This window comes from Pseudoliparis swirei, chromosome 4 (genome assembly GCF_029220125.1).
Source record: "Pseudoliparis swirei isolate HS2019 ecotype Mariana Trench chromosome 4, NWPU_hadal_v1, whole genome shotgun sequence".
Taxonomy (NCBI): domain Eukaryota; kingdom Metazoa; phylum Chordata; class Actinopteri; order Perciformes; family Liparidae; genus Pseudoliparis; species Pseudoliparis swirei.
Genome location: NC_079391.1, coordinates 29,468,977 through 29,494,864, shown reverse-complemented (window position 1 = coordinate 29,494,864; position 25,888 = coordinate 29,468,977). Strand labels below are relative to the sequence as shown.

Below are 25,888 nucleotides of genomic sequence, written 5' to 3'. Positions count from 1 at the left end.
GAGTGTAGGTGTGTAGGTGTTACGGTGTGTGAGTGTAGGTGTGTGAGTGTAGGTGTGTAGGTGTGTGAGTGTAGCTGTGTGAGTGTGGGTATAGGCGTGTGAGTGTAAGTGTGTAGGTGTGTGAGTGTGAGGATAGGTGTGTGAGTGTGGGTATAGGTGTGTGAGTGTAGGTGTGTGAGTGTGGGTATAGGCGTGTGAGTGTAAGTGTGTAGGTGTGTGAGTGTGAGGATAGGTGTGTGAGTGTAGGTGTGTGAGTGTGGGTATAGGTGTGTGAGTGTAGGTGTGTGAGTGTAGCTGTGTGAGTGTGGGTATAGGCGTGTGAGTGTAGGTGTGTAGGTGTTTGAGTGTAGGTGTGTCAGTGTGTGAGTGTAGGTGTATAGGTGTGTGAGTGTAGGTGTGTCAGTGTGTGAGTGTAGGTGTATAGGTGTGTGAGTGTAGGTGTGTAGGTGTGTGAGTGTAGGTGTATAGGTGTGTGAGTGTAGCTGTGTGAGTGTGGGTATAGGCGTGTGAGTGTAAGTGTGTAGGTGTGTGAGTGTGGGTATAGGTGTGTGAGTGTAGGTGTGTGAGTGTAGGTGTTAAGGTGTGTGAGTGTAAGTGTAGTTGTGTGATGTGTGTGAGTTGTGTGACTGTAAAGGTGTAGGTGTGTGAGTGTGTGTGTGTAGGTGTGTGTGTGTGTGTGTAGGTGTGTGAGTGTGTGTGTGTGAGATCAGGCTCAGATGATGGGATTGCCACTGACCCGGCTGATCACATTAAAGGTGCAGTCTGCATAAACAGACTGTCACGCTCTGCCAGCTAAGAAGTTCCTAAAAATAACCTTCAGGTTTGATCGCTTTGAAATCTTTGGGAATAAAAGGAACTTGACATTTGAAGACTGTGCACAAATGAAATATGTAAAGTTAAATAAGATTGTTCCTCTTCAATTGAATGCAAAGAAACATGTTTAAGATGATTCAAAGCTTGAAATAAGTTTGCTTACCGCAAGACAAATACATTTTTTAGCTGATTTCTAATGGTTATATTTACTTCTTTCTTAAATTCTATTAAAACAAAAAATATTTTTCACAATTAGGCCTTAATAATTGATAGTAAAATGTTCTAGAGACATTTTAATGTTGTATGCAATACCTTGATTTAAAAACGTACACATCTATCTGATATATCTGTGTTTCAAAATCCCTCCTAACGATCATGAAGAAAACACAGAAAATAATCTGAACATGTTTGTGTGTTTACTTATTTTTAGATGTAATCTGAAAGGCACAGTGTGGCCTCTTTTTGTGTGGCTGCTTTCATCGGCTCAACAAACTGGCATAGAAATCACACCAGTGACATCTGTTGAAGGTGTTGCCTGACCCATAATAATTCTATAACACCGCTCACCCCCAACTGTGATCCCGGATTGCTGGTCGTAATATTTCAAAAACACAAAGTACTTTGTAGAAACAATGAAACCACCTGCCGCAGATTCTGTGACATCACTTCAACACGCTGCAGCTTAGAGGCCGAGAACTTTAAATAAATATGACAGAGAACAACTGAGGCTGTGATTACCACTACAGGATTTGTTTGTCCTCCACACAGTACGTCATTTGTTTTTCTGCACTGGTGATTCAATATATTCATTAATAAATATTGGCGCTGTTACTCTAATTATATCCTTTATTCCAGTAAAAGTATGAATATAACAATCTAAAAATACCCTCTGCAGCTGATAAATCATTATAGATTGCATTATTAGATTAATCTGCATTAATGCGTGAGTGGCATTTCAGACGGTGGAGGTAGTTAATCCACTTTGCAGGTAATATTCAGTTCAACGGTTCCAAATCTGGGGGTTGGGCCCCTCCAAAGAGTCAGCGCATAAACCTGAAGGGACATGAGATGACTAATGGGGGAGGAACGAAGACGGGCCTGAAATATTAATTCGATCTTCATTATATTTATATACTGGATCAAATACAGATATTTATGCCACAGATTAATACTATTCAATGCGAAGAGAAGTCTGTATTACTTCATGGCCTTTATATGAATTAATGCACAAATCATTTTTTTAAAGAATAATAATAATTTTAATAAGAAAATAAACTTTCATTATACATTGCTCTATTTTCAATTAGCAGGGATGTTGATTGGTCTAATATTGAATCACGTGCAATGATGTTTTCATGAAATCTCAATAGCGGCAAACTACACCCTGGAAAATATAAGTATCACCTGGTAGAAGAGAGGATCTGCTGCCATCTAGTGGTTCAACTCTGAATCTCCACCACAGATTATTAAACAGCAACAAATTCTTGACCATATCTCATCATGTAAATCACTGGATGACTTCAATACATTCAATATATCAGCGGGTTACACAGGGATTGTTCCAAAAATCAAACATTATTATCAAATCAATATTTCATTCCTGATGCTCGGCAGTCCTCGTGAGATGACGCTGCAGCAGGAGCCCAAACACGCCGACGTTCACGACAAACTGGATTAAGCCGATAGAGGAAATTCCGTAGTTCACGTACAAGAAGCCGCCAACAGTCGGCCCGACTGTGCGGAGCAGAGATTGGACGGATGCACACAGTCCCATCATCGTGCCTGTAAAGAGCAAAGTCATTCTCAGTATCTAGTATAAATTGAGCCTGTAGTTTGGGGTGTTTTTAAAAAAAATCATTTGATGCACTGTACCAGATTGTAGCTATAGCTAATTTGCATCTGTAGTCCCTTGACAGACCATAACAAACATAAAGCAATAACAAACAGTAAAGTAAAGTTACACTTCTTTCCCTCCTTTAATCAGAGGCTTTAAACGTGACCAAAATGCAGCTTTAATGTGACGGTGGTGGTCGTGTGGTGGTTTGTGAATGTTGTGCGAGTAGAAAGGCAGGAGGCCGTCACCTGTGTCGGAGGACGGCACGCTCTTGGTGAGCATGGTGTCTGTGATGACGTTAAACAAACTGAGAGAAAACATCATGGGGAAGACGATGAGGCAGAACTGGAACACGTCCTGCATGTACGCCTGCAGGAATAAACACACATACTGTGTTCACATATCTGAGCAGCTGAGGAATATATTCATCGTGAACAAATGAGCACACCTGAGCCGAGAGAGAGACTTATTGTCGATGTCAATGTGTATTTGCAATGAAAATACCGATCTATCTTCCATCCATATCGATCTATCTATCTATCCATCCATCTATCTATCTATCTATCTTCCATCCATCCATGTATATCTATCTTTCTATCTACCTATCTATCTTCCATCACTCTATATCTATCTATCTATCTACCTATCTATCTTCCATCCATATCTATCAATCTATCTATCTATCCATCCATCCATCCATCCATCCATCTATATCTATCTATCTATCTTCCATCCATCCAGGTATATCTATCTTTCTATCTACCTATCTATCTTTCATCACTCTATATCTATCTATCTATCTACCTATCTATCTTCCATCCATATCTATCAATCTATCTATCTATCCATCCATCCATCCATCCATCTATATCTATCTATCTATCTTCCATCCATCCAGGTATATCTATCTTTCTATCTACCTATCTATCTTTCATCACTCTATATCTATCTATCTATCTTCCTACCTATCTATCCATCCATCCATCTTCTATCTATCTATCTACCTACCTACCTTCCATCCATATCTATCAATCTATCCAACCATCCATCCATCTATCTATCTACGTTTTCACACACATTCATGTTCCCCAGATGTCGGAGGCCAACGACTATGTGGTGATTTCCTGTCTTTTACTCTGGCGCCATCAGTAAGTTCTCACAGTCAAATGATTTCACCAACTACTGAACAGTCGGAAAATAAACACAACATGAAAGAAGAAGGTAGGAAGTAAAATAGAAATAAGCCAATGATATGTATGAGAGACTCTGTGTTTCTGTGTGTGTACCTGAGCCAATCCCACCAAAGAGGAAACTCCGATGGCCAGAAGCAGCAGCGAGTTCTCCGAGTACCTCGCTGTAAGCCGACCGACCACTCCTCCCTGGACCACCTGCACACACATCCTGGTTTCACTCGGTCCAGAATCAGAATCAAATCAGCTCGTCTCGTGTTTCAATCTGCGCGGCGGCGGCGCTCACCATTGAGGCCACGCCAAAGTATGCCATCAGATAGCCATTCTGCTCAGGTCTCAGCTTGAAGAAGTCCAACGTAATGACGGAGAACATCACCTGAAAAATGCCTGCGGGCGGAGAAAAGCACGTCTTCGGTTTGATTTGGAGTTTGTTTAAATGTAACTCTACTGAACCCACAGCGTTATTACATCTTATTGTTCTTCTTACATGCTATTACATTATTATTACATTTCATTTAGATGACACTTTTATTCAAAGCGACTTAAAAATTAAATTACATTCATATACCCTGTCTACAGGGAGTAATTCACAACATATTTTAATATGATTTGTGAGAGTTGTAAACCTTTCAACTGCCTCATTCCAAACATATAATCATCCCGGACGTGCTTTTTTTCAATTCGGACCTAACATTTTTTTTTCTTTTTCTGTGTGACATCTTCATTACCTCTTACCAAGTAACATATAGACTGATATGTACACATCTGAACAAAAGAAAAAAAATGTAAAAAGGTAAAAATGTAATAAAAAAATAATGTAATAGCCCTAGCGGTTGCAGAGATGCAGCCTTTTTAGTTTGGGTATGCAATTTTCAGAGCAGAGGCCTAAAAATAGCTTGGTGCTTAAAACCTTAAGTGTCTTGCTCAAGGACACATCGACTAGGGCGGGGATTGAACCACCGACCCCCCCGATTGAAAGACGGACCCACAGTCAATGCAGCGTAGACTTTAAAAGAGGCCTTTTAACAGATAATCCATTGTCCATAAAAGTAAATTGAGCTGGAGGCCACACATCACACATCAGGCCGTTATAAACAGCTGTATTGATTACTGATTGCCTATATTGCGCAATAGAAAAATGATGAGTAAACTGGACAGATAATTCACACAGAGTCTGTGTTTTCTGCTGCAAAGCAAGATGTAGTATTGACACAATGTGTTCATTTACATTGAAAGTGAGCATGGGAATACATTGTAGTGTGAATACATCGCAGTGTGAAGACGAACCCTCTCCTCACGTCGACCCTCTCACCTGTCGGCAAACCGGCAACTATCTTCACGAGAAACGTCCGCTTCACACCGGGAAACTTCAGCAGCCGGGTGATCTCTCCCACGTTGAATATGGACTTACTTTTGTTCTCACCTGCGGCGAATTCAAGAACACTACAATCATTTAAGAAACACAAGCCTTGGACGTGTACAGCGGGTGTTTGTAACATTTTAAAAGAGCAGTAGTTGAACAAAAATATGGAAAATTGTCTTCAAGTTCATCCGGCATTTAGCTTACCGGTAACCGTTGTCATTTCCACTGCACCACAAACTAACAACAAATCACACACAAAGAACTGGATCCAGTATCATGTTACGTCGGTTTATTTGTATAATAAATGTCTCCGGCCAGGATCCAGGCCTCAGCGGGTGTTTTTCGGGATGGAGGCGAGAGGTGAGACTAGCTGGATATGTCTCCAGATGACCTCTTGGTCATTTTGGTCCTCCTCGTTTTGCGCTGCCCCTTTTTGAAATCTTCTAATTCCACCCCCAGTTTCTCCGTCAGGCCTCTGTACATGTTCCTCTGCGCCGTAACCGACTTGATCTTCTCTCTCAGGTCTCTGGCTGCCGCCTGGCTCAGCTGGCACCGCGCCGCCACCTCCGTCAGTTTCTCCTTCAGCTCCTCGCACAGCTCCCGCGCTTTCCTCAGCTCCTCGGTGCGGTCGAGCAACTCCTTCCGGACGGACTCGAGCTGCCGAGGAGGCGCCTCCTGGCCGGGACGTCTGACCCCGTGAGATCTTTGCTGAACTATCAGTATTTCCTTCCCCATGTCATCCCCGATGGCGCGAACCTTCCTGCTCTCTTCGAGCTTCTCCTTCAGCGCGTGGAGCTCTTCCTCGCACTTTCGGAGCTCCCGCCTCCAGCCCTCGGCGTCTCCACCCGCCATGCCCCTCTCCCTCTCCAGTTGCTGGTTCTCCAGCTTGAGGAGATGGATCTCCTTCGTCTGCCTTTTGCAGTGGCCGTCCTTCTTGTTCGCGCTCGACTGCCGCTCGCTGATCGTGTCGCGCAACTCCGAGCATCCTTTCCTGCAGTGCAGCAGCGTGACGTTCAGGCCGTCTCTCTCTCGGACCGCCTGGTCCAGACGTTCCTTCAGGTGGTGCTGCTCCGCCCTTTGGCCGACGGCACGCTGCTTCGCCGACTGCAGCTTCTTCTTCGCCGACTCCAGCTCCTCTCTGAGGGCCTCGTTCAGGCTGCTCGCCCTCCTCAGCTCCTTCCCCTGGAGGCCCATCTTCTTCACCAGCACCGACAACTCATGCCTGCAGTGTAAGAGTTGGTTCTTCTGGTGGTCTCCGTTTCTGATCGCCTTGTCTGCTTTGAAGCGCTCGACCTCGGTCATCAAAAGCTCCACTTTCCTCTTGAGGACCTTGTTTTCCATCTCAAGGGCATTGTCTTTCTTCTCCGCGAGGAGACGCTCCAGCTGGGCATCGGGAGGGTTTGATGACACGACACGACGACGATGGGCCGTCGTGGGCTCTGCCTCGTGAAAATACTCGTCACGTTCCTCAGAGATCTCCATGTTTTCAGTCGATTTCTACAGTCTGACTACGGACAGGTTTTAAACGTAAAGGTTTCGACTTTCTTGTCACCATGGGATCGGAAGAAGAATCCTCTGATCATATCATAACATTCCACCAGGATGCGATGCCAAGAGGGATGTTGAGTGATAACATTGATGCCTTTCAGCCACGAGATGTCCCGCTCTCCCTCTCTCGCTTCGACTGCATTCACTTCTCAACTTCTCTTAACCTCTAGTACGGCTTTGTAGTGTATCCGTACATCCTATGTTGTGTATTCCTGATTTCTATGAGAGGAAATTCATTTAAAATGACATTATTTTGACTGCAAAAAGAGATGGCCTGCTTTTCCCCTCCTTCCTAATACCGCCTGTGTGCCATAGGCCTGAAAATATCAACATCAATAGAGATTCCCAAACAGCTGAGAACAAGCAGACGGAAGGAAGTGTGTCTTACTGTGTTTGTGGGTTCTTGAAGCTTGAGATTTGGTCGTTTTGGGGATAAACTTTAAAACCAACAGTAAACTGAAGGCGCTCCCCACAGCGCCAAAACATGCAGTGAATGTCTCCCTGGGAATTAAAAGCAGTTTTAGCTGCACACATGCATTTGCCATGTAAGGTGTACTGTAGCTGTAATATATACAGTGCATTTACAATCTTACACACATTCATGTCATCAGAATTCCCGTTGCATTTCCACATTTAGTTAAAGCTGGAAACACAACATTGACGAACTACTTGCTTGAGAATAACCAGCAACACACACACAGAGTTAAACTCACCCATAGCGTGTGCTAAGATGGCCGCCCAACGTGGAGCCAGTTATCATGCCGATGCCAAAACACAGACCGAGTTTGGATAAAGCATCGGCCCGTTTCTCAGGCGCCGAAAGGTCTGCGACGACCATCTGAGACGCTGCAGAGAGGAGATGAGGAAATAAAAGGATGGAGAGGTATTTGATGGAGAGTTTAGGTCAGTGGTGTTTATAATGCCCTATTTTAATGTTTCACTAAATTTAACCACAGAATATGGATATGATAGTGATGTGAAATGGTGTAATCAGTTGTCCTTATTACTGATTATCTACTGATACCAAATCCCCATCAATACTTTCTTACATTACAGGATAACATGATACAATAAAAATTGAAAGTTTTTCTTTGTTATCTTTTATTTCTTCGTGTGAAAGATGGCTTTTTGGTTTCATGCAATTCCACTAATCACAGTAGTTCTTTCATTTGAATGTGTATTTTTTACAACACAGTTTTAAAGGATTGTTCGCAAAATGAAAAATGAGATTTTGAGAATAAAGAAAATCGTTGGAGAAAAATAATCAACAATATTTTTTAAATAATTCCTACAATTACTTTGATGCTTTTTTTCTGGGAATGGTATGACTTCAGGTGTTTCTGTCCTCAACACTGGCCCTCATACTCGGAATTGCACACTTAGTTTAGCTACAAAGTCATAAAAGTGTGAGAGGAATGAATAATGACTATATAACCACAAATAATTAATCTAGATGAAATAATAATCTTGGTTTGAGGTTTAAAATGTTAAACTGATTGGACGGGATTCTAGATGAGTGGCACTTACCAGTTAAAACGTGCATGAAGACAGTGGGGAGTTTGTGGATGAACAGCATGGCAGGATTCTCTGCTATGGCCAGCAGCAGAAAGAAAACGACAGTGGAGGAACACGACAGAGACAAAGCTGCTCGTGCTCCGAAGACATCTGCAAACCTGCGAACAACAACAACCACAACTTTTTCGACTGGACAAAAACGGTTCCGGTCGCTGTTATGAGAACAGCAGCCTCGGAAAGTCGAATAACCTTCATGCACAACTGTAAAAGCAGCGGGAACTTTTTTTGTATTTGTCAAAATTGTCTTACCTTCCAAATATAGGACCCCCAAGCAGCTGGATTACACCGACTGTGGTTTGTAAATAACCAAACCACAAGGTGTCGAGGCCAAGTTTCTTTGCCAAATACTACAGAAAGAAAACCATCTTCAAATTAACACAAAAGTACGTGGTGAGGTTTACATGCTTAGAGTAGCTATTCTTTTGAAATTAGAACGACTACTAATCAACACATCCAAATTGTGACTTTAATTTTGCATCTTGTGACTATTTTACTGCGGGGCACAAAAGTCTGTTTTTAAGGCAACTCTTCCTTTTTTTTACATTTCAAAAGTAAATTGAGTATTTTAACTTCAGAATATAATAAGAGTATACATTTCTATAAATTGCCAATTTCTAAAATATTTTCTAATTGTATTGAATTATAATTCTTGATGCATCAATATGTAGGCTATGTTGCTCCAGTGTTTTTGTCTGTGTTATACCATATAGGCTACTTCTGGGACAATTTAACCAAGGTATTAATAGGTCTTATCCTTATACATAACAAAGCGTCATAATGTATTAGTTGATTCGATTTAGTATTATTAATCAAATTTTCTTTTTAATTACAGTTAACAAAACGTGTCGGCTTATAAATAAAAATAAATAATACGTATACGATTTGCCTTTAAAAGGTAGTAAATGTAGTGGAGTAGATAAAGTAGCAGAACATGGAAAAACTTAAATGAAGTACAGTACTTGAGTAAATGTACTTTGTTACTTTCCACTGCTTAAGTATAGTATGTACACAGTTTATGAGTACTTTTACCTCAAGGATCTGAATACTTCTTCCGCCACTGAAGAGCTTTATATAACATATACCGTAAGATATATAACAATGTATTCAGCCAATCTATCTGCAGATTTATGAATGGAGGGCTTTTACTTTAAAGTATTTTTGCATAATCTACCTGTTTATCACGAGGGATGGCGGGCGGTGCAGTTCATTAATTAATGAATCAATTAATGCAACAGTAGAAAAAAAAACTACTGTTTACGTACCATAATACACGTAATCATCACTCAGAATAAATACTACAGGCAATGTGTCATCGTGACTCATCACAACGTCCGAGGCGTAAAATAAATAATATACAGCATTTCCTGAAGCGTTTTCACATTCAGGGTCGGCTCGGAAATCTCAGCTTCATTCGAGGCACATAACAGAAATACTCACAGGGGTGACGGAAAACTGTAAAAACATCCATGTTACATCCAAAGCAACGATGACGTAAACCACGAAAATGATTTTCGTCCTCTTCCGTTGTTCTGTCGCGTTCTCCTGGGCGGGAGGAGAAGCCCCGGGAGACGGTTCCCCGGTTGCTTCTACTCTTCCACTCATGTTGCTTCTTGCAGAAATCTCAATCTATACAGTAACATTAATGTCCGTCTACAAAAAATCAAAGGATCACGGTGACAATAGTCCGGTGAAACAGTATTTGAGCCGGTGAATTCTCACATTACCGAACTCACCTGATGTTATAGTTGTACTTTGGAGCCAAAAAGCGATTTGACATGGAGGCGTTACGGGAGCAGATGTTACCGACTAGTTACTTAGTTACACATCAGTAAAACGTTAACGGAACATTTTTTGATTGCATTGTTCACCGGAACAGCTGGACCTCACACTGTATGAGCCGGCACACCTTCAGGGCTGCAGCTAGAAATAGTATATGTTCATCCCTGCACGTAAACGTCTCTTTAACAAGATCCCACCGACGAGGTGGAAGTTGTTATTTGTTTTTACAGTGATGCATTCAAAAGCTCCCACTTAAATCGTACTTTGCATGATTATCGCTCATTTTAATGTTTGTGGGTGAAGGATATACTTCTTCCGACTCAAGTACCTCTTCACCCTCCGTATCGGGCATGTAATATTTATTGATTTATATTATAAATCGAGAATTTACTGTATCTTTTTTCTAAAAGGCTTTATATTTAATTAGTTGTTCCACTTTGATTTTCTTATCATTGCTTATATGTCCAAAATGTAAAATATATGGTAAATTGGTGTGTGCGTGTATCACTGTATTGTGTGGTTTGTATTTTATTGCATTGTATTTTATATATTGTGGTTCTATGATGTAAAGCTGTACATTTTAATCACGCTGTGTGGCAGAGTTGAAGGTTAAACGTTGTGCGGCATATCAGTCTCATGCTATTTTGTCTGCCTATCTCAACAAGTTCCTATCCTATTATATGCAACATAATTGTTTTGCAACTATGCTATGATTTCAAAACAAGTCTAAAGTACTCCATGTGCCGCTCAGTGGCCCTTGACAGTGTACAATTGTCATGGGTGCAATTATTGGACTATTATTTACATGACAAACTGCATTTTTGCTAAAGTAGTGGATGTCACAAGAGCAATTACTGTAAGTAGGTGTGTTCTGTGTGTGATTCTAACCTGGGTACTATTTTAAGTTAATTAAGGGATGACTCAAGTGGAAAATATCACTGGGTCAGTTTTCACAGGCTCTGACCGCCCTCTTGTGGTCGAATCATCTGAGATCACTTCCAATATGTTCCAATATGCATGAACTACTTCTGGACCCAAGGACTTGGAATTGCATAATTGCTGGGGATCAAAGGATGTTTGGAGTAATTGGATACTTTTATCGTGTTTACATTTCTAAGAATAAAGTCGCATTGTAAAATTCAGAAACATAAATAACGATGTCCTTATTAAATGTGGTCGTTTTCCTACTTTTAAAATTAAATATGGTGTAAGATTCAATTTATTCCTTTGTTTTGTTGAACCTACCACCGGCAGGGGGCGTAGGGCCACTGTCAATAAAAACCGAGGCCAATATAATCAGGGTAATCACTAAGGCCAGGTGTTGATAGATTGGCAGGAGCACACCGTTTTTTGAGCGTGGGAGAACAGGTGGCAATGCGTTTTGATTTCTTTCATTTTTTCGGAGCAGACAAGTGTGTTTGGACAAGGAATGCATATTTTAGTTTGTGTTGGAAGCCATACAACTCTAGAAATGAATATCCTGTCACATTACACACTGGACTTGCCATCTGTTTATTGCACGCCTCGAAACTAAACCTCCAAGCAACCATAGTGACCTTTTTTGAGAGGCAACGAGGTCACTACAAATGGCTTTGGTTTGGTGTGGGAATTTAGAAGATATGGGCGGAGGATTACCATGAAAGAGGAGCAAGGTGAAATTGGAGACGGTATGACATATTAACTTTGCTTCAATCATGTTGATGAACACAGCTGACATGACCCACACTCATAATATCAATGCTTTTGAGCAGTGGCTCCCGACCTGAGGGTCAGGACCCCTCAAGTGCAGTCCTATGAAAACCAATATAGAAAATGCTTTTATTGTTTTACAATTTTACCTCCCCCTGCAATGAGAAAGTATCCGAGACAACATTTGCGTTGGAGTCGCTTTCGGTTGATCTAAAATCTTAAAGGATTTTTTTCATGTTTTGTATAGCTATTACAACTTTTAAAATATATAGCATTACAAATAAATCTATTGGGAAAAAAGTATGACTAAAATAAGAAATATTTGTAATCCTGTATTTTTTATTATTAGTATTGTGTTGAAAAACATAACTTCACATTCGAATTTCTTAAAACATTTATTGTGGAAACTATAAATAAACCACAGTTTGAAGACTCTTATTTTGAAACTTAAAATTTAGCGCTTTAGGTTTCTTATCTTGAAGTCCGCGAGCGACCTCCTCTTCCCGGAAGCGAGCTCCCATCAGCTGGCGCTCCATCCCCCGCTGTTGTCTGCGTGTGTTGGGGGTTGTCAGACTGACGGAAGGCTTTCAGTTCATCCGTTTTGAGTAACATTCCCCTAGTTTGTTTGGCATGTAACTCTCAGAAGACACAAAGTTTTACCATGCAGATCCTCACCCCTCATGTCTACTGGTCTCAGCGGCACGGAGAGATTTATCTCCGGGTGGACCTGAGCGACGCGAAGGTAAGACGAGTCCTGCGTCCTTCAGCTTTTAACCCACTCAGACCTGTCGTCTGCTGCTCAAGTAATGCGTTTAAATGCATCTCAACTTTATTACACAGCTAGCTAAACGCTGTGCGTGTGACGCTCGCTAGCTAGCTTAACTAGCATAATTAATAGCCTAACGTAAATCTTCTCAGCTGTCGCGAGTGTGAGCTAAAACTAAACCCTTGTGGCGAAACGGTTGACGACTAACGGTTAATTCGTGATGCCTCGAAGTAACGTTCAGCCAATAATAATAATACACGTTTGTTCGTGTTCAGAAAAAGTATATATTTCTGTCTTTGCCGCTGAAATAACACTATTTAACGAGTGTTGATAACGGTGTGCATATTGTCTGTCGTCATCGCGGTCATACAACTATGATTAATGTATGGTCTTCATTGTATTAGTTCGTTGGCATTTGTAACACGGAATAAAGGTTTTTCCTCCTGCTCCTCCTCCGATCATCGTCCTGCATCTGTCCGACAAATGTCTTATAAAAGATGCAAAGCTTTTAATGGTGGTCCAGGATCCTGTTCAGCCTCCCAGCAGAATGGCTTAACGATACCCGAAGCAGGCTGACAGGAACCCACTCCGTGTTTCACATTGTGGGTCTATTTGTCAACGAGGAAAGACTAAAAACACATGTCAGTATAATGCAACACAATTTAGTAGCACCACGTTTTTAAGTCTTAAAAATGCCCGTAAAGTGTACGCAACACCTTAAAAACATATGTACAAAGTGCATTAGATAGTTCTGTAATGTATCCTAAACTCAGAATATAATACAGCACTATGCACTTTGTATTCATTTTTTAAAGGCTAATAGCTTTAGTAATACTCAAACTAAACCAAAACCAACAATACATTGATCCCACAAGCCAAAGCCTGATTTTATTCGCCATATAGCTCCATCATTGTCCAAAAACCTACATGCACTGTCTTTAAGCTTTCACAATATAGATATCATCTGCAGCTGTTTTAGATAACCATTCAGCTTGTTTAATGAATTAAACTATTTTACTTGTGACCTGTTTTTAAAGGTGTATGTCTATGGCAGGAACCTATGTGAGCGTTGTGTGCAGTAGGCACCGTAGGGAAGTCTATAAGTCGTGAGAGACTCATGCATGGCTTGTTATAATATAGAATACAATGGCACATTAACCAGACTTGTCCTTTCATTTTCATTTTGTTGGGTGTCTGGTTGGTTGTGATGCCTGATTTCTGTTTTTCAGAATCTCGAAATCAGCTTGCAAGAAAACAACACGCTCCAGTTCAGAGGTTGGTATTTTTCATTGGTGCATGTCAAGAGGAAAAATATGCTGCGAACAATTCAAGAGAAAATTCATGATGACATTTTTGAAGTGGAAATATTGTAAAATACTCCACAGATTTGATCTTTATTTATGATGTCTGTTATGATAGCAATTTCTATATGAAACGCATTGTAAAGCCTAATGCTGTTCTAATATGAACATATTCATCTTCTTCCACAGCACAGGGCCATGGAGCTAAAGGAGTTAATGAATACAAGTTCAGTTTGGAGTTCTTGGAGCCTGTTAGACCTGAGGTATTGATCTTTTATCCATGTACATCTATGATGTTGAAATGTATTATTATTTCATCATTGAAATATGATTTAGATTAAACACTGGAGTTTAGAAGGACAGTTATTGATTCAATTTATTTTCCTTCAGGGTCTTGTATTAACTATTTGGCCTATTTGTAGTTGCCCTTTCCCTTGTCTCTTATTGCGTTCTCTTTCCAAGACAATCTTTAGCGGTGTGTCACTTGGTACGATGGGTGTAAATGTAAACGTGTGTGTGTGGGGTCATCCCACACCTTACAGCATTACTTATAGATCACTGGAAATAAATAATACAAAACTAAATAATCGCAGGAACACAAGAAAATGCAATTCGGACCTACAAGAATATTTATCCAGTCAGCATTTTCTGCCAATACAAAAGCACATTCCATCAAATTTTCTCTTGCAGTTCAGATGAAAAATAATCCAGTTTATCACAACTGTAATACTGTACATGAACGACTACGTGATAATGGGTCATGCCGCTGATTGAAGTGCACCAGCTAGAAATAACAGCTATAAAGTTGAGATGAACTCAAATATTAAAAAGCCTTCTTGCTGGAGAGGCTTGGCTGATAAACCACAGCCTGGAATTTTCTATTTATTTTTAATTAATTTATTCTGAGACTGAGCTGCAGAGTTTTCAATCATTTATCCCACAGTTAACTGCCCCTTTAACCATCCAAGGTTATTAATCATCCATAAAATGTACATCAAGTGGGAGTCTCCGTCTTTGTGTTTTCTTTCTCCCCTTCTCGGATACACGTGAACCGACTGTTGAACAGTTTCTCTCTTGTCGTTGCCTTCTGTGTGTCTCGGTTAAGAAAACTCATATAAATGATCCAATACTGTGTTTTCAGATCAAGCATAAGTCCACCCAGCGTCAGGTGGACATCAAGATCAAGAAGCAGGAGGACCGCTGGTGGAACCGGCTGACCCTGCAGGGGAAGAAGCCTCTGTTTCTGACCCCGGACTTCGACCGCTGGCTGGACGAGTCTGACGCAGAGATGGAGCTTCAAGCTAAGGTAAGAACTTAGAGAAGCAGATGAATAAGAATAAGTCCACTTTGAGGAGAGAGTAACCTGTGGTCTACCATGGAAAGGGTTTCTGGCTGCTAATGCAAACGTGGCATGAGTCTGTCGTGAAGGGAAATTACTTTATATATATAAAATGAATTCCTAAAGCACACACATATACATATATATATATATATGTTTGTGTTTTAGGAATTAATTTAATTTTAAGTCTCAGTGAGGTTGGTGCAACCAAGAGAAAAATAAAACGGGGGCCAAGGTAAATCTTTTTTTAGCCTCAGCTCAACTCCTCGTGCAAAGCCAAACCACGTGCAAATTTACATCGCTCATTATGGTCTGTCTAAACTTAACATCGGGAAGGTATAAATTCAAATAAGCTGCATGACTGTTCTCTTCCTCATGTGAATCTGAACTCCTTCTACACACGAGTCGATTTAGCCAACTCCAGCTGGGCTTTCACAATTTCTTTTAGTGAAATACCAAACTATTCTAAAATTCTATGTAAGTTTGTTCAATTAAATCAATGTTGAGTAAAATAAAAGTGAGAAGAGCAACATTAAAAGTCGGGGAGTAATTTCCTCATCTAATCCACACTGTATATCTTTGTGAATGGTTCGCTTAGCAATGCTACTTTCTGCATTGATAATTTCAAGTATCTTTTCTTCTTTTTTGCATCATTATTTTAATAATAAATAGTTAGGGCTGTACTGATTCCTAAAAATATGTTATCCTCAATTTACAGAAGTTGTTATTCAGAATAAATGAGTTGGTCTTCTTGAATTAAATCAACTGTAATGAATATAACACACGTGAGGACAACCAGTTTTTGACAACAGTGAACATGTTGTTTTTGAAGGCTAAACGCTAACTTATACAGATTGAAGCATTGCATGTTATAAACAAAATAAATTGAATTGAATTATATATAATCGTTGGAAATTTTAGAAATGATGACATCTATTTGTTTCCAATCGATTCTTCCTTTTGGACGAGAGTTATTGAAAATGTTTGGATCACAAGAGGAAACTGGAATATAATTCTACAAATAGCGTAATAATAATAACCTTAGTTTGTTACCTGCAGCTGTGCAGAAAAACTGCGTTTAAAAACCAAAAAGCTTTGCCGCTTCCAAATGTATTAAGAATGAATGTCAAAGTTATGAATGAAGCTTCAAACCTTTGATTATCTTGCCATATTTCAAGTTAGTTGTCAAATAAACACTTTGTATCTATTCACATAGCGGAGTTATCTAATATTGTTGTGAACATTTCAGTAGCTTGAAAATACACATGTATGAATTTTGAATATATCTTTTATTTGTAAAAGTACTCACAAAATCCTAACAAATGTATACTTTAGTCAGTGTCATCATTACCCATAATTGCTATACATGAATATGTATGTATTCAAGTGATGATGCCAGTAAATGTAACGCAAACCTTTAAATCATGTTGATAATTGCAGAATAAAATTCTCATGGTGTGATTTTCTTTCAGGAGGAGAAGATCAACAAGATAAGTGTCGAGTCAAGAGTCCGTAAAGACCGTAAGTCACACTGAGCTCTTCACCTGCAAACAATAAAACACTCATAGAAATTTCATTATTTAGTCGACGTGTTTTTTTGCACCTTAAACCAGTTAATTTGAGTTATTTGCATTCTGTTTCCTCAGCCTACCTCGGGCTGAAGAAAGGATACCTGTTCATGTACAACCTGGTGCAGTTCTTGGGGTTTTCCTGGATCTTTGTCAACATGACGGTTCGACTCTTCATTCTGGGTCAAGGTTTGTAAAAAGCAAACACTGTCATGTCAACGGTTTATTAAAGTGTGTGCGACCACCTTCAGACCCCCGAGCCTCTCCATGTTTGCTCTAAAACACACAGTATCTACATTACTTATCTTTGGATTTGGTCTTGAACGTGCAAACAGTTCTTCTACTGCCGAAACCAAAGTGTCGTGAGTGAGGTCAACCTGCGAGGTTAAAGATTATGTTGTGCAAGAGAAGAAATGAAATGCTTTTTTCAATGAGTGTTATTATCAGTATTCGTTGGGGCCCATCATCGATCAATGGGAGCAGTGTTGGCCAATAATGATCTTTTTTCTTCTTTTTCTAGTTATAGTGTAGCGTCTTTTATTTATTCTATTTTTAACATGTTGTATTAAAATGAACAGATGAAAAACTATCATGAATTTGCAACTCTATATGTATTGTTAGGCAACACATTCCACTCTCTCTCTTTCTTTTTATACTTCCGTAGAAGACCTCTCACGACACCAGCTTTCTATAAAGGGCCATTTGTGTGTTGTTAGTCTTTCAAATCATGTATACATAACATTCCTGCCAAACGGTTACATGTAACTGTACGTTCTAGGACCGATTCCCCACCTTTTCAAGGCAGCTACTAGTACTTTCCGGTCCATTCAGGATGCCATAGACGGCTGCTTGCAAAGACATGAAACCGGCTTGAATCTATCAGTTTATTTTTAGTCATCCTAATGTCAGTTGTTCTTGTCGTTTGTTTCAGTCCATCACAGGGATTCAGGGATCTCTGTGAAATAGTTAGTCAGAGCAGATTCTGCAGACTTTAGAGGGCTAAATATAGATTATTAACGCGGTCCCTCATGGCTTTTGAATTTTATGGACACAATAATTCATTATAAAAAATAATTAGCAATTTCTGTGTGAGTGCTTATGGAATACAGAAACGGACGAACCTAATTGGCTCCTCTGTTCAGTAAAATAAAAAGAACAGGAGGTCCAGAGAACCCAGAGGAGAGGTGTGTGTGTGTGTGTTTTTGTTTGTGAGGAGCTATTCACAGATGAGCTCATTTGAATTGAAACGGGAACACGGCTCACAGAAGGGATTTGTTTTGTAAATGATGAGGATTATGGATAGTGGCTCATGCGGTGTGCTGTTTAATTATGTCCCGTTTGTTTCTCTGGCTCGTCCTCAGACTCGTTCTACGATACCTTCCACACCACGGCCGACATGATGTATTTCTGTCAGATGTTGGCCGTGCTCGAGGTCATCAACCCCTTGTTGGGTCTGGTTAAGAGCGGCTTTTTTCCTGCTATGTTACAGGTAATGCAGGGGAGTCGGTCGCTTCTCGTCTTGTGATTTCAATCGTGATGCTGAAATTCCATCCGTAAACCTTGAAGTTGTCAAAAAAAGAGTATTTATTGTAAATAGTAAAAATATGAAAAAAGGAATATTCACACACGCAGTGCATGGCCAATAGCTTGTGGACTCCTTTGGCAAATTCTGTGGTATTTTTGTACCTTCCCCATTTATAAAAAAAAGGAAATAAATCCTAAAATAAACAGTGGAAGTTGTAATTGATACAAAAAATGTATTGCAAAGTATTGACGTATCCCAAACAGAAAGAAATCATCCCCTAGCATTTAGTATTCGGAAAAATTAATCTTTGTTGTTTATATTTTTTAATGAATATTTAGTATCTATCGTCAGTTCTGTTGATTAAGAAATGAAACTCTGTGAAAGTGGAAATTAATGTTTATTTACATCCCGCAAAGTTGGAAGATCCATATTGTCTAAAACGCCACCGTATTTTTGAAATGTCCCCACTTTGGGACGTATAAAGGAATATCATGTCATATCATGCTGTCGCAGTAAGATTTGACATCGTTTGAGCTCTTGTTTACTTTGTGTCGTCGCAGGTGGCCGGGAGGAACGTCATTCTGTTTGTTGTCTTTGGCAGTCTGGAGGATATGCAGAACAAACCCGTGGTTTTCTTCGTGTTCTACCTGTGGAGTACCATTGAGATCTTCAGGTGCGCTCGCATGCCCTTCCCCCCTCCCTCCTCCGGTTGCGTTGTTGCCTGCGGTAACATCAGCTCCTGCTTCTCCTCTTCAGGTACCCTTTCTACATGCTGGCCTGCATCAGCACTGAGTGGAAGCTGTTAACGTGGCTGAGGTACAATCTCTGGATCCCGCTCTACCCGCTGGGAGGTGTGGCTGAAGGTAAGGGACTAGTTCACTAACAAAGTGTTGGTTTAACCCGTGAGCCTCACTTTAAAGCAAGCTGCTCTGGTGTCCGAGGTGACAAATGCGCCTGCGTCAAAAACGACCATAAATGAGTGTATTAATGTTATTTTCAACTTTCACTGCCAACATCCTAGCTCCTACATAGTCATTCATTTTCAGAATTTAAACTACTTTTTTGTTCAATTATGATGCTTTTTTTGTTGTAAACCAGTGCCATGCATTACAATATATTATATCAAGCTTTCGATTTAGAGTCCTAGCTTCAAAATTTTAGTTTTTAGCTATGTTTCACCAGATTGAGCCATTTTTTGGCAAATGGATGGATATGTACTTTGCTCATCCCCAGGGGGACCTTTATTTGTAGCAGCAGTAAACCACGTTAATACATGATATTTAACATGCTATTTTCCTGCACACACAAAAAGCATCAACATCAGTGTTTGTAATTATTGCTATATTGACTGTATACAAAAATATTGCCCTGAACATAAATACAGAAAATAATTCAGATTTTTTTAATTAATGTTTAAAAATGTGTGTATTATCTCAACAAACTGGCATTTAAAAATGTAAAACATATTTTAAAACAATATTATGTCGCAGTTGTAGGAAAGCATTTGTATCCCTAAGGGTCTGGGTGTCTATATTTTGGCTACACAATTTATCATAGACGCATTGTATGAGCTCAGGTTGAACTTCTGAGATTTGAAGAAAGGAAAAACAAAACGCACCCACCCCCATAAGTTGTACCTAAGCTAAAATGATTGAACATTTTCAAAGCCAAAAATGTCCCTGGAGATTTACGAGGATCAAACAAAAGTCTCGTGAAGTGATCGCGTGACACGTGTTAGTTGTTGTTGACAGTGTGTTGTTGTTGTGTCGTTGTTTCCAGCCGTGGCCGTGATCCAGTCCCTGCCCATCTTCGATGAGACGCGTCTGTTCAGCTTGCCCCTCCCCGCGCTCCTGGGACACTCTTTAAGCTTCTCCTACACTCTGCGTGTCTACCTGGTCCTCATGTTCCTGGGTGAGACCTCCTTTAACACAACCCTCTTTGTTTAGGGGTAAAAATCAGAAAGAATAATGACGAGATTTTATTTGTTTTGCTTCAGTATAACCTATTTATCAAATAAGTTTGTCATCTTCACTGACAAAATTCAGGATGTTACTTGATTTGTAAAATAGTGTAAAGTGGGACTTTTTTTAACCCGTGTGATTGTCGCTCAAGTGGGACGTAGAGATTTCTCTGATTTCCCTTGCTCCCATTCACACCTGGGCCCATGCAAAAGAAATGTTCCTGAATATTTCAGGGATGGACCGCAAAGGGATTTAATCTTGTTTTAGTGCACGCAGATAAACGGAGACATGACGGTGACTGATGGATTACCAAACTCAAGCACGCTCAGATTGTTTGCTCATTGATTGTCACGGTGTAATTAATTAAATAGAAGACTGAAAATCAGCTTTGGAAAATGTAGTTTGTTTTTATTTTTTTGTAATTCTCCTATAACAAGGGTATGCTATTTAACTGTTATTTTGTCAAATCATAGAGATATTATGTTATATTTAAATCTGACTGTATTTGGGATACTGTGATTTTAATTGGATTTTGTGCTGCGCAAACGGAGCTTTTTGTGCGTTGGTGTTCCGTTACAGAAGAATGACACCTCTCCCATGATCCTAATACTGACGGAGACACTTTCTTCTCCTCCACAGGGCTTTTCACCAATTGCCGCCACCTGTACAAGCAGAGGAGGAGACGATACCGCACGAGGAAACCGAAAGTCCAGTAAATCGTCAGTTTGTTTTCGAACACACTCTGACGTGCCGTCCCCTTCAAGATTAAGCTGCTGTTTATTTTCCTTTTTCCTTGCCTTTCCTTAACTTCCTACACACACACACACATTGACCTGCTGTTGGAGTACTGTTCCCCTCATTCCTCCACTGGGTGAACTTCTCCAGTCCAAACCCTGTAAATCCTACTGAACGGAGGTCACCTGAAAACACTGCCGGTTGATCCAGTGCTTTACTCTCACCACGTTTATTCTATTATCAATGTTCGTATTTATCAACTTTTTGATATTATATAATTCTATTTATATAATTGTTTTTTATTCTGTTGATTTACTTGTTCCTTTAAATGCAAGAGTGCTCTCTTAATGAACATCCAGGAGTAATTAGTTTTAGAGTCGTAGATTAAGGAAACGATATCTGTGAACAAACACGCCGCAACAGATCTGCCATTTCCACTTTATTTAGATTGTTCACATGAGTTCAGGTTATTTTCGCAACCTGTTCTCACTCACGACTCCTCAAAAACGGTCTCGTGGCCGGAGGAGTTATGACGGGAGTGGAGAGAAATGACACTCGACCAAGCAAGTCCACATAGGGAGCAGGTCGGGGTGGATGGATGAGTCAAGCTAACACAGGACTTTAACCCAGGAGACCGCTGTTTGTGTTTGTGTAGGCTTCTTTTAACGTGCGTGACATGATTTACTTCACGTAACTTAAGTTATGTAACTTAAGCAACAGACATACTTACTTGAACCCAAGCCCTGGTTCTTTTCCTAAACCCATCAACACAGTTTTGTTTGGAAACAAACCCGTAACCGCATGTTGAATTCTGATGGACTGTCCTCCATGTTGAAGTCTGATGGACTTTCCTCCATGTTGAAGTCTGATGGACTTTCCTCCATGATGAAGTCTGATGGACTTTCCTCCATGATGAAGTCTGATGGACTTTCCTCCATGATGAAGTCTGATGGACTGTCCTCCATGTTGAAGTCTGATGGACTGAAAAATGATGCTCCTCTATCTGTGAATTTGGAGTACACTGCTTTTGTTTAGAATGCAAGAAACGAGCAAATCCAGGTGATCTGAGGTGTTTGCTTGTTTTCTTCAGGGATTTGTTGTGTGAAAAACGGCCCGTAAACAACGTGTTTATCTTGAGAACGTACTGTATTTAAAATCGCCTTGAGTTTAAAAATGGTTCCTGCTCCCGACTGCATGCAGACGCAACGATCAAGCGAAGCGATTTGGAACTTGTGGATTTTTGTAAGAATCCGTCTCCGGCGATGTCGAGTTGTGAAGCGAACACGACTTTTATGGTTCCAGAATCGACAGATATTATTTCAGAGGCCTTTTTGCATGAAAACACCGTCTCTTCACTACAACCCGTTTTTATTCCGAACACTGCCACTTGGATGAAGCGGTCATTTATTTAACTTCTGTGAATTTTAGTAAACTGTGCAAATTACTGGAGACGTAAATATACATTTATTTATGTTCCTGACACAACTCACACATAACTCTCTGTTGGTAACCTGCGACACGCGGTGATGCTTATACCTCATGATGTGAAGTTAGTACTGTCATGTTAAAAACTTCAAAAAATATAACTGATTGTTAAAAACTGAATTAAGTTAAATTATTTGAGATCATTAGTCTGAGATGTTTACAGCAGACGGGAAAAAGACGAGTGAGTTGAGGTTCAGACATTCGATACCTGATGCAAACACTTCTCGATTCTTTCTATGAAACATAATCTTACTAAACCATCAGAAATATTCTACTTATTGTTGGTAAAAATGCAAATACACTGTTCAATGAATATCTTGGGCTCGATTTATATTTAACTAGAATGGGCACTCAGTAGAGCGCATACCTTCGCATATCACAAGATTGGGCATTGAATTATGAACATGTTGGCATTAGTTGCATGCCAATTGGATACAAATTGACCGTGCTATGGTAAAAAGAAGATATTGACCTTTTTATGACCTTGACCTTTGACCCGATTGATCCCAAAATCTAATCAAATGGTCCCCGGATAATAACCAATCATCCCACAAAATTTCATGCGATTCGGTTTAATACTTTTTGTGTTATGCGAGTAACACGCATACAAATAAATAAATACACGGCGATCAAAACATTACCTTGCGCATTGAACATTACCTTGCGCATTTTCAATGCGAAGGTAATAAACCTAATTTAGGGGATAATTTGTATTTCTTTACCCTCAAATATTGATATCTGTATCGACGTCATAACATCCGGTATTGGTTTGGTACATATATTTTTAAATGTAGTTTTCAAGGAGCAGCAGCTTCTTAAAACGTCTTAACATTACAGGGAACTCTCGTGGCTAAATGGACAGATGTAACTTGATTTTAGCAGTAAATGTTAGTTTTATAAAGAATCTTTTGATTTGATGGTTAGTTCCATGTGAAGCCCACTTGGCCCAAACGTTTTGTTTTCTTTGTCTATTCCAAGCTGTTCACCTTTTGAGCCTTCTTGTTTGTTTTATATTTATTTGTCTTGACTGAAGTTTTTGATTCATTTGTTTCAGATTTCTAAGTAAGTATGGGATTGATGTGTAATGGACATGCAGCTTGATTTAGACGTTTTAAACCCAAATTCAAACTTGATTGTGTGTCACACTTAGGGTTTCCTGACAAAATAAACATCAGAGTTCCTATTTTGGAGGTGGGGTCCATTTATTTTAATTATTTGGGAAATGTTAAAACTGTAAAGTTGTTGGTATTTTGCCTTTTTATTAGATATTGAGTGTAACTGCAGAATGGAAACATGGTGGTAGGATACTGATATAACATGAAAAAGTCCTCAGGAACAAACTAGATGCAGCCTCTGGAGTTGGTGAGTAGAAAAGGGAACATGCACACCTATTCTTGAGCTAGATGGGTAGGTTTTGTCTTCAAAACATCATTAGGAACGTTTTGCCGTCAGTATTTTAGTAAAACTTAATTCTGAATCATATGGGACCTTTGTTTTTTTAAAGGGGACATGCCATCCTCATTTCCATCTTCATACTTAAACAATGATATTTGATATTCAAAAAAACCTTACTTTTCTCATACTGTGTCTAAACATACCTGTAGTATCCTCCAGTCTCTTTCAGCCCCATCAATTCATCCATTCTCATCCATTCTCATCCGCTTACACCGGGATCGGGTCGCAGAGGCAGCAAACCCAGCAGGCTGACCCAGACCTCCCTTTCAACAGCGACACTTTCCAGCTCACTCTGGGGGATCCAGAGGCGTGTCCTGTGTCTTCCCTGGGGTCTCCTCCCAGTTGGACGTGCCTGGAAATGGGAGGTGTCCAGGAGGCCTCCGAATTTGATGCCTGAACCACGTCGGCTGACTCGTTCGACGCGAAGGAGTAGCGGCTCGTATTGTGTAGGTCCTACACAATACTACACTGATAAAAAATATTTCTACTTCATACATTTTGTTGTAAAACTACCAAAGTTCAGCTAAAAATTATTATTATTAGATTAATCAACTAGTTGCTTAAGAGAAACGAATGTAAAAGAATATTTTGATAATAATTTCACTTTAAATAATTAAAGAAAACATGTTATGGTTCCAGCTTCTTAAATTTGAAGATGTGCTGCTTTTCCATTTTTCCTAATTTAAATGATTATATACACTACCGTTCAAAAGTTTGGGATCACTTAGAAATGTCCTTATTTTTCAATGAAAAGCATTGTTTTTTTCAATGAAGATAACATCAAATCAATCAGAAATACACTCTATACATTGTTAATGTGGTAAATGACTATTCTAGGTGGAAACGTCTGGTTTCTAATGAAATATCTCCAGGTGTATAGCGGCCCATTTCCATCAACTATCACTCCAGTGTTCTAATGGTACATTGTGTTTGCTAATCGCCTTAGAAGACTAATGGATGATTAGAAAACCCTTGAAAACCCTTGTGCAATTATGTTAGCACAGCTGAAAACTGTTTTGCTGATGAGAGAAGCTATAAAATTGGCCTTCCTTTGAGCTAGTTGATTATCTGGAGCATCACATTTGTGGGTTTGATAAGACTCTCAAAATGGCCAGAAAAAAAGAAGTTTCCTGTGAAACTCGCCAGTCTATTCTTGTTCTTAGAAATGAAGGCTATTCCATGTGAGAAATTGCAAAGAAACTGAAAATTTCCTACAGCGGTGTGTACTACTCCCTTCAGAGAACAGCACAAACGGGCTCTAACCAGAGCAGAAAGAGAAGTGGGAGGCCCCGGTGCACAACTCAGCAAGAAGAGAAGTACATTAGAGTCTCTAGTTTGAGAAATAGACGCCTCACAGGTCCTCAACTGGCAGCTTCTTTAAATGGTACCCGCAAAACGCCAGTGTCAACGTCGACAGGGAAGAGGCGAATACGGGACGCTGGCCTTCTAGGCAGAGAGGCAAAGAAAAGCCATATCTGAGACTGGCCAATAAAAGAAAAGATTGGTATGGGCAAAAGAACACAGGCATTGGACAGAGGAAGATTGGAAAAAGGTGTTCTGGACAGATGAATCCAAGTTTGAGGTGTTTGGATCACACAGAAGAACATTTGTGAGACGCAGAACAGGTGAAAAGATGCTGGAAGAGTGCCTGACACCATCTGTCAAGCATGGTGGAGGTCATGTGATGGTCTGGGGCTGCTTTGGTGCTGGTAAAGTGGGAGATTTGTACCAGGTAAAAGGGATTTTAAATAAGGAAGGCTATCACTCCATTTTGCAACACCATGCCATACCCTGTGGGCAGCGCTTGATTGGAGCCAATTTCCTCCTCCAACAGGACAATGACCCAAAGCACACCTCCACATTGTGCAAGAACTATTTAGGGAAGAAGCAGGCAGCTGGTATGCTGTCTGTAATGGAGTGGCCAGCACAGTCACCAGATCTCAACCCCATTGAGCTGTTGTG

At 40.0% G+C, this 25,888-nt stretch overlaps 2 protein-coding genes across 6 annotated transcripts; one reads left to right on the top strand and one right to left on the bottom strand.

The window, feature by feature from the left end:
* Nucleotides 1–1,089: 1,089 nt before the first annotated feature.
* slc22a18 (solute carrier family 22 member 18) lies at nt 1,090–10,316 on the bottom strand. Of its 4 annotated transcripts, none has more exons than XM_056412156.1 (11): nt 10,057–10,316; nt 9,761–9,973; nt 8,573–8,670; nt 8,276–8,421; nt 7,462–7,594; nt 7,137–7,249; nt 5,150–5,260; nt 4,124–4,224; nt 3,934–4,035; nt 2,896–3,016; nt 1,090–2,595 (listed from the first exon to the last, which is right to left on the bottom strand). In XM_056412156.1, exons 2-11 carry the CDS (start codon nt 9,923–9,925, stop codon nt 2,408–2,410), a joined length of 1,278 nt encoding a protein of 425 aa, XP_056268131.1. In that variant the 5' UTR covers nt 9,926–9,973; nt 10,057–10,316; the 3' UTR covers nt 1,090–2,407. The 4 variants fall into 4 exon arrangements, with proteins under 4 accessions (XP_056268131.1, XP_056268132.1, XP_056268130.1 ...); XM_056412157.1 differs by having other exon boundaries at nt 9,761–9,949; XM_056412155.1 differs by having other exon boundaries at nt 9,761–10,316.
* A 1,897-nt stretch (nt 10,317–12,213) lies between these two features.
* On the top strand, nt 12,214–23,654 carry LOC130192303 (very-long-chain (3R)-3-hydroxyacyl-CoA dehydratase-like). 2 transcript variants are annotated; one of them, XM_056412160.1, is made up of 11 exons: nt 12,214–12,533; nt 13,787–13,832; nt 14,048–14,121; nt 15,000–15,164; nt 16,673–16,718; nt 16,844–16,954; nt 18,127–18,254; nt 18,851–18,963; nt 19,047–19,153; nt 20,070–20,201; nt 20,891–23,654. In XM_056412160.1, the coding sequence occupies exons 1-11, from the start codon at nt 12,453–12,455 to the stop codon at nt 20,965–20,967; spliced, it is 1,080 nt and encodes a 359-aa protein (XP_056268135.1). In that variant the 5' UTR covers nt 12,214–12,452; the 3' UTR covers nt 20,968–23,654. The 2 variants fall into 2 exon arrangements, with proteins under 2 accessions (XP_056268135.1, XP_056268134.1); XM_056412159.1 differs by having other exon boundaries at nt 12,215–12,533; nt 16,670–16,718.
* The last annotated feature ends 2,234 nt before the right edge of the window (nt 23,655–25,888 follow it).